At 49.2% G+C, this 7521-nt stretch overlaps 1 protein-coding gene across 1 annotated transcript; it reads left to right on the top strand.

Annotated features, from left to right (window-relative positions):
* The first annotated feature begins 583 nt into the window (after positions 1 to 583).
* Positions 584 to 7195, top strand: LOC142063505 (2-hydroxyacylsphingosine 1-beta-galactosyltransferase-like). Its single transcript, XM_075107312.1, has 5 exons — positions 584 to 1502; positions 4318 to 4457; positions 4626 to 4702; positions 5085 to 5304; positions 6253 to 7195. The coding sequence occupies exons 1-5, from the start codon at positions 657 to 659 to the stop codon at positions 6566 to 6568; spliced, it is 1599 nt and encodes a 532-aa protein (XP_074963413.1). The 5' UTR covers positions 584 to 656; the 3' UTR covers positions 6569 to 7195.
* Positions 7196 to 7521: the final 326 nt, after the last annotated feature.

Genomic DNA, 7521 nt, shown 5'->3' on the forward strand with positions numbered 1-7521 from the left:
CAGAACAGCTCTCCATCCAGACCCCTGCTGTGCTCTCTGGGATTGTGGTTCCTCTCCGAGGGTCCTGCGGTGACCTGGGCTTGCTCCCGCCCTGTCTGCACTGAGCAAGGCGGCTTGCCAGCCTTGCGAGGGCCAAAGCCAGAGCATGCCTCTCGGCATTCCCACTGGGCTCTGCAGGCCTCCCAGTGAGCTTGCACAGACATCAAGGGCTCAGAGGGAACCAGCCATTCTGGCTGAGCAGAAATAGAAATGAAATCCAGCTGTGCTGGTTCTGTAGCGGTAACTGGGGGTTGACCAGCGAGTGTCTCTGCTGGTGCTGCGACCCAGCAGAGCTCCTCCGGCTGCTCTCCCTCCCTGACTCTCTGCAAGTCAGTCTGCTAGTTTTTGAGCCTTAGGAGCACAGAGAACAGATTCTAAAATTCTGGAAAACTCCCCTGATGTACCCTGATATCTGACTGTTGGGGGGTTATTTTAATTTTTGTGGCTGGTTTTGTTTTTTATTTGGGTTTTTTTTTCCCCAGTGATGAACTCTAGACTACTCTTCCCTCCCAGCTCATGAGCTTCTGGCTTGCAGCTAAAATCCCAGCTGTTAGTTGGCCAAGTACATGACAAAGCATTTCATACAATATTAATGGCAAGTTTCTCTCCTTGCAGCTATGAAGGTAATGAAGGTGCTGCTGTGCCCTGCTGCTCTTCCCTTCCTAATGGCTGCATTCACTCTGGAGCCATCTCGCTGCGCCAAGGTGCTGATCATGCCCACCATAGTCTTTGACAGCCACTTGCGAGTCTTCATGCGAGTGGCAGAGGCACTGACTGACCGGGGCCATGACCCCGTCCTACTTCTTCATGAGGGTCGGGATGTGGAAACCTACCTGCCTGGCTTCCGTGTGCAGAGGTACTGGGGTATCTTCAGCACAGAGAGCTCGGATGCCTGGGTGCAGGAGAAGATAAAGCGTGTCTTCCAAGGGAAGATGACCTCTCTGGAGATGTTTTCCTTTTTGGAGAAGTACCTGGAAAACTGTGACCTTGTGCTGGGAAACTCTACCCTTTTGCAGAAACTCCAGCGTGAGCACTTTGACCTACTGTTGGTGGACCCCAATGAGATGTGTGGCTTTATCCTGGCCCACATCCTCCGTGTCAAATATGCTGTGATCTCCACAGGTTTCTGGTTCCCAGCAGAGATTGGTGCCACTTCCCCCATTGCCTATGTCCCCGAGTTCAACTCCCTGATGACAGACAGGATGGGCTTCTTTGGTAGGACTTGGAATCTCCTAGTCTACATGATCACTCGTGTGGCTACGAAGCTGGTCATCCTGCCCAAGTTTGAACGTCTCATGGAGAAGCATAGGGTGGAGCCCAAGACATCCATGTTGGACCTTGTCCATGGAACTAGTCTCTTCTTCCTCTGTAACGATGTGGTGCTGGACTTTCCCCGTCCGACGCTCCCTCATGTCATTTTCACAGGCGGGATCCTCGCGGAGCCTGCAAAGCCCCTTCCAGTGGTAAGTGCAGGAAAGCTTGGAGCTGTGATTGCACATTAACCTGGGGAGTTATTCAGTGCAAATATTCTTTTAAAGAACTTTGTAAACGTTCTGAAGCCCCCGGAGTCTGGAAGCCTGCTGTGTTTTCGTGCTTGGGTGCAGCAGGGAGATAGGGAGCTCTGAGGACTGGGGGGGTACAGGAAGGATGTAGAATTAAGCTATCTGCCCTAAAGGAAGATTTGGCTTCACTGTCTATGTAAAATGGTGTGTGGAAGTCTTAAATTGATGGTGTTGTCACTGGCACTTGATCACGAGTAGTTTGTTTGTTCCTATACTTGAAGTGGAAATGGGAAGAACAATTAGTCTTCATTGCTTCATCACTGATTTATGTCAATCCAGAATTTATTCCTTAATCCTATTTCTTGTAGGGTGTTTCTGCCCTCAAGCTTGTAGTCTTAAGAACCCACAGGAGAGAGCGGTGCTTCTTCCCTCATCAGATTCAGTGTGGAATCCCAAAGTGTACAAAACTGAAGTGTATCATCCCCTTTTTCTCAAGGTCTTGCCCTGAGGGAAAACTCCCCAGGGATCCCAGTGGCTTTCTCTGGCCTGTACCTCACTATCCCCAGTAATTAATTCAGAGCGACAAGCTCTTATAGCCTCCAGCTGAAGGCAACTGCCTGCCATTCCTTCCATTGCCTTACCGCTTCTACAAACACCGCGGGGAATAGACCCAGATAATGACACTCCGGCAGTCAGATTGTCCTGATGTCCTGACTAAGGGACTGAAATGGAGGTAAGATTCAAGTTTCAAATTATTAGAGGCCTGTCAGGATCTCTGGTGGCAGCTTTAATTGAGACCGTGCGTGCCAGTTTTTTTCCAGCTAAAAGGAAGAAGTGAGGTCAGGTGCTTCAGAACAGAAGTCCTCCAGATGTGTATGGCTGCACGTCACCCTTTCCCATGTGGCACAGCATGCAGGTAATGCAACGCACGTAGGGTGCTCGGAAAGCTGTGTCAGAGAGTGGCTACCTCACAGGTCTTGCAAAACAGTGGCTTGGTCCAATCTGGCTGTGTACACGCCTGCCTTGTAAAGAAGGGAGTTGTTTGCTGGGGCATTACTCATGTGTTTCCCAGCTTCCAGAACAGATCCCAGGGCGCCGAAGGGAAGAATGATGGAGATAAGTTCAGAGCCCTGCAGTAGGTGGTGGCTGTTGTGCTAGCAGGTAGGCATGTCTGCGTCCAGGTTACAGGGTGCCAGCAGAAAAGAGGGCTCCTGTAGGTCTAGATGTAGCTTAAGGAATCTCCCATCTGAACTGGAGCAGAGCTATGTAACTAAGGTGTTTATTTCCTAGTATTTGGAACAATATGATTGCCAGTTCTTCTGATTAGGACTCGGTGAAATATAGATACGTATTTGAGAGGTGGTGAGAACTTCTGGTGGTCAACCGTGCTTTCCTAGCAACTTCAATGCTGTTTCTGAAAGTCAAATGTTAAGGCCCAGTTATAATGGATAATGTAATCATCTGGTTTATGAGTCATTGTACTTTTATTTAGAAAAGTAAAACTAGCACTTTCTCCTCTTTAGCAGTTTTAGTGATTGTATTGCTCAAAGGATGTGAAACTCAAGAGAATGGAGAAACCAAAACCCCTTAGTTGAAAACTTTTTGATTCTTTGTTGTTGGGTTGTTTCCCGGCTTTTTAAGCATTTCTGCAAAGATAGGTTTGAGTCCCTGAAGCATATGACAAAGGACAAATATCCCCAGAGAGTAACACTAAAATGTGCTCTGTAACTCTTCTGTTCCTGTAAACTACTACTACTAAGATATTCTGAATTAATCATCCTATTTTTCTCCTTTAATAACAGGAAAAGCTTTTTTTCCCCCTTCATGTTCTTCTACGATGTTCATTTCAAGGAAGTATTCATACTCAAAGACAGATTTTACAAAACTTCCCTAAAATGCTCCTGACTGTGATAGATGGGAAACTTGAAGCAGGACGGAATCCATAATGAGAGATAGGCTCAGCCCAGCCTGGCATAAAAGGGAATAGTTGGTGTTTGCTCCACAGCAGCTGTGGTGGCTGATTTCTTCTCCCTGCAGCCTTCTGGCCCTGGTTGAAAAAAGTGTGGACTCTCTTCTAGACACGCAGCTGTTTGTGTAGCATTACAGGTAGCCTCCGAATGAAGAACAAAAAACTGTTTTTTGATGAAGCTGTACCTACGTCCCTGCCTAGTGACCAAAACCTAAACCTGCTACCTGCGAGTAGCTATTAAGGATGGGTAGGAGTCTCCTGGCAAGATGGCAAAACCTTCTGCCGCCACCAGGAGCCTTCAGCATTGGAGAGTTTGTGGGGGACCTCCAGCAAGACGTTATTCCCGACTCTGCCTGCGTGATATTTCATCTGTTGTATCAGCCTACGGCTAGCGACCCTGACAGGCCTCCTGCTGTAGAGGTGATGGAAAATAGCCTTCCTCTTTTTACTCCAATTTCTTTCTCTGCTTTGGCTGCTCCTTTGTGGGCCCTATGTTTTCAGAGCCCTCCTTGCCAAAAAGTAATTGCGTTGCCTCCAAAGCAGGAGGTAATGCTGTGAAATGCAAGTTTTGGACACCTCCCTGCAGAGCTTCCAAGCCCATCAGGTGCTCAAGTAATATCTGCCTGGCTGGGCGCAGCAATCACAGCGCTTTTAGAGTTTGTTGCCTGGTGAAAACCATGTAGATTTGTGCTCCAGGTGGATTTGGCTTCATCCTCTCCAAAGACAACTTTCTACTGGCAGAGGCAACAGTGGGAAGAGCCTTCCTCCAACAAGACTTCAAGGTAGCTTTACGTGTTTTGCCTGCAGGGTCTGCGTCTCTGGGTGGAAGCAGCAGATGCAGGTGTCGTCGTTGTCTCCTTTGGCATTGGGATCCGAGCTCTTCCAAGCGATTTGGTGGAGAAGATGGCTGGCGCGTTCGCTCGCCTCCCGCAGCGGGTGGTGTGGAGGTGAGGAGGGAATGGGATTCCTCTTAAGTTAGATGAAAATCGATGTTGAGGGGCGATTAATCTCAAAACACAGAATTTGCTTTCCATCTCTTGATCTGATAGAATTTTTAATTGTTCTCTGTGTGTTTCCTTTCCCCTTTTTTCCCCCTCCTTTATCTCCTCCCACAGATACTTTGGGCAGAAGCCAAGAAACCTGGGTGAGAATACACTGATGATGGGGTGGCTGCCCCAGAATGACCTGCTAGGTAAGGCTGGGCTCGGGGTGCGTGTGTGTGCGCCACTAGCAACATCCCTGGAGTTTAGCCCAAACCACAGCAAAGGCATACAAGGACAACAGCACCTGTGTGGGTCTAAGTCAGTTGCTTGTGAGTCTGATCTGTATAAAACACGGTCCTCACCTAGCACCTGCTTGATGCTGCATCTCAGCCCCTATCTCCCTCCTCCTCCAGGCACTAGTCCTAAGTTTTGGGCTGCCAAAATCCAGGTGTGTTCCCAAAGGGTAACATCCTCTCTGCTCAGCATGCCTGGTTTTCCCTAAACATGCATCGACGCTGTCTGCTGAGGAAGCCACCAGTAGCCTGTTTCAGCGTAGAAGGCACTGACCTGCTGCCGTTTCTTTGCCCACAGGCCATCCCAATGTGAAAGCCTTTGTCAGCCACTGCGGGATGAACGGTGTATTTGAGGCAATTTATCATGGTGTGCCAGTGGTGGGATTTCCTTTCTATGGGGACCAGTTTGACATCATGACCAGAGTGGAGGCAAAGGGCATGGGTATCCTAATGGACTGGAGCAGAGTCAAAGAAGAGGATCTTTACCAGGCTGTTGTCACAGTTATCTCTGATCCCAGGTGAGGTATCCAAAAGCATCAAGCTCTTCCTTGGGGCAGGCTGTACGTAGGGACCAGCATGTCCCTGTGTTGTCCCCTACACAGCCTGTGGTGGCTTCTGGACCGAGCAGAGGTGCAAGCATTGCTCAACTGGCGAGACGTGTTAGTGCCTTGAAATCCTGAGATGCCTCCAGGAGGAGGTACTCCACCGTCTGCTGTTAGAGGGTGCGATCTAGTCCTGTTTGGCTCTGACTGTAATTTTCTTAGAAAGCCTTCTGAGATGCTGAGGCACAAACCTCTTCTCCTTTTAATGCCGCCCTGTCATCAGGGAAAGTGAGATCGCAACCTCACCTTGGGATTTCCCTGTCCAAACAGCTTTCTGTGGAAAGAGTTAGCACAGAGGGTGGACTGCAGGTATTGCTCCGTCTGTTCCTTCTGAGAACCAGACACTGTGCCCTTTCCTAGATCTGCTGCAGTACAGGAAAGGCTCTCACTTTCTAACAGGACACATGCAACTGCTAGTGTTTGAAATGCTGTCCGAGAGCTTCATTCTTGTTTGGTTGGTTTTGTTAGCTGTTAGGAGGTCTCAAATACTGACTGCAGCATCAACTGTTAAGGTGTTGCCACTCGGTACCTTGAAGGATTTGGCCGATCTTCAAGCGTGCAACTGTTGCTCAATGCTGGGTGCAAACTCGCCTCAGAAAGCAACAATCCATGTGAACCCACTGAGCAGGGACTTCGGAGCTGGACTGCCAGTCTTGTTAATAAAACACGAAGCAAATGTCCTCCGGTTTGTGCTGCCGTGGCTAACGGTTGCCATCAGAGTGGCTTTGAGAGGCAGATAGGAAGAGAATTCTGGAAGGAATTTGCCACTCTCCAAAGGTATCATCTGGGACTTGACACCTCAGACCAATTCCCAGCTCTGAAGCTCCTGTCAGGAGGATAACTTCTTGTCTTCTTCCCTTGCAGCTACAGAAAAGCAGCCAAGCTCATCTCAGCTCTGCACCTGGACAGACCGATGCATGCTCTCAACAGGACAGTGTACTGGCTGGAGTACATCCTTCGTCACGACGGGGCACCGTATCTTCGCCCTGCTGTCTACGACCTCTCCTTATATGAGTACTTCTGCCTGGACATCTTGGCTCTTCTCTTGCTGTGTCTGGCTGGTATTGGATTTGTCTTCTACAAATCTGTGGTGTGGTGCAGAAAGAAGGGGGCCAGCCCTGTGTACCAGAATGGCAATTGCATGAAAGGCCACTTCACAGAAGAGAAGAAATTGCAGTAGCGGCTGAGCGCGTTCCGGGGCACACATCACTGTGAAACAAACTGCTGCTGTGCCAAGAAATGTACGCAGGCAGGCACAGAGAGAGGTGTGAAAGATCAGCAGGTCCGGGTGAGGAGGGAACGGGGAGGGAGGAGTATTGCAAAGTCCTGCGTGCACACCTCTGTGTACAGCACCTGTGGGCGGGGGCGCGAATTCAGGCATGGGTGGAAGTACTTGGCCAGGACGCTGGGAGTGGGGCATGGGTAGGTAGACTTCCAGGGAGGCGTGCAAGTTGTTCCCTTTTTATTGCACGTTGGTTTAGATGCTGGTGTTGCTCTTCTGGCTTTTTGGATCTCCATGGAGGCTCTGGAGGTAGGAATAGCATTTCATGTGTGGCAGACACCATTTCTCCTCTGCCTTGTTACTAAGAGCCCCAGGAGTCAGGATTCCTTTCTGTGCAGGTGAGGCCTTGAAGAACTGTGGGCAGGGAAGGGCACTGACAGTATCATCCACAAGAGAATGAAATTGGTCTGGTTTAAGTTCTGTGGGTAAATATTGTTCTTCCTGCTTCCATCAACCTTCTGCAATCCTGTTTGTGTTTGAGCTAAATTATTTTTTTTTTTAAATAAAGTTATATTCCTTCCCCTGTGTGGCAGTTCTTTCAGGATGATGTTCAGGCAAGATTAGATCGCTTTTCTTCTTGTCACTGCTACTACGGTCTCCACGTACCTCTGGATCCCTATAAATCTCTGTCAGCAACTTGTTTTGGACTTCCCCCAGGGTTTCAGGCAGTGCCAGCATGCGACACACACCCGTGCCCATGGAGTCTCCAAACCTGCGATAAAAGAAGAATGCGGAACAGACGCAAGTGCAAGACCACAGGAAGAGCAGTCAGTAGCTCAGAGAGCTGGCCGTAGGCAATGGGCCATACAGCTCACTTACAGAAGCCACAAGCTCTGCTCTTTCTGAAGAAA

This window comes from Phalacrocorax aristotelis, chromosome 12 (genome assembly GCF_949628215.1).
Source record: "Phalacrocorax aristotelis chromosome 12, bGulAri2.1, whole genome shotgun sequence".
Lineage (NCBI taxonomy): Eukaryota > Metazoa > Chordata > Aves > Suliformes > Phalacrocoracidae > Phalacrocorax > Phalacrocorax aristotelis.

What these genes read in the sequence shown, in the direction of transcription:
- LOC142063505 (XM_075107312.1), top strand. Translation starts at nt 657, where the DNA reads ATGAAGGTAATGAAGGTGCTGCTGTGCCCTGCTGCTCTTCCCTTCCTA. An exon ending in CTGCAAAGCCCCTTCCAGTG is followed by an intron (nt 1,503 to 4,317) that starts GTAAGTGCAGGA and finishes TTTTGCCTGCAG; the next exon opens with GGTCTGCGTCTCTGGGTGGA. An exon ending in GCCCCAGAATGACCTGCTAG is followed by an intron (nt 4,703 to 5,084) that starts GTAAGGCTGGGC and finishes CTTTGCCCACAG; the next exon opens with GCCATCCCAATGTGAAAGCC.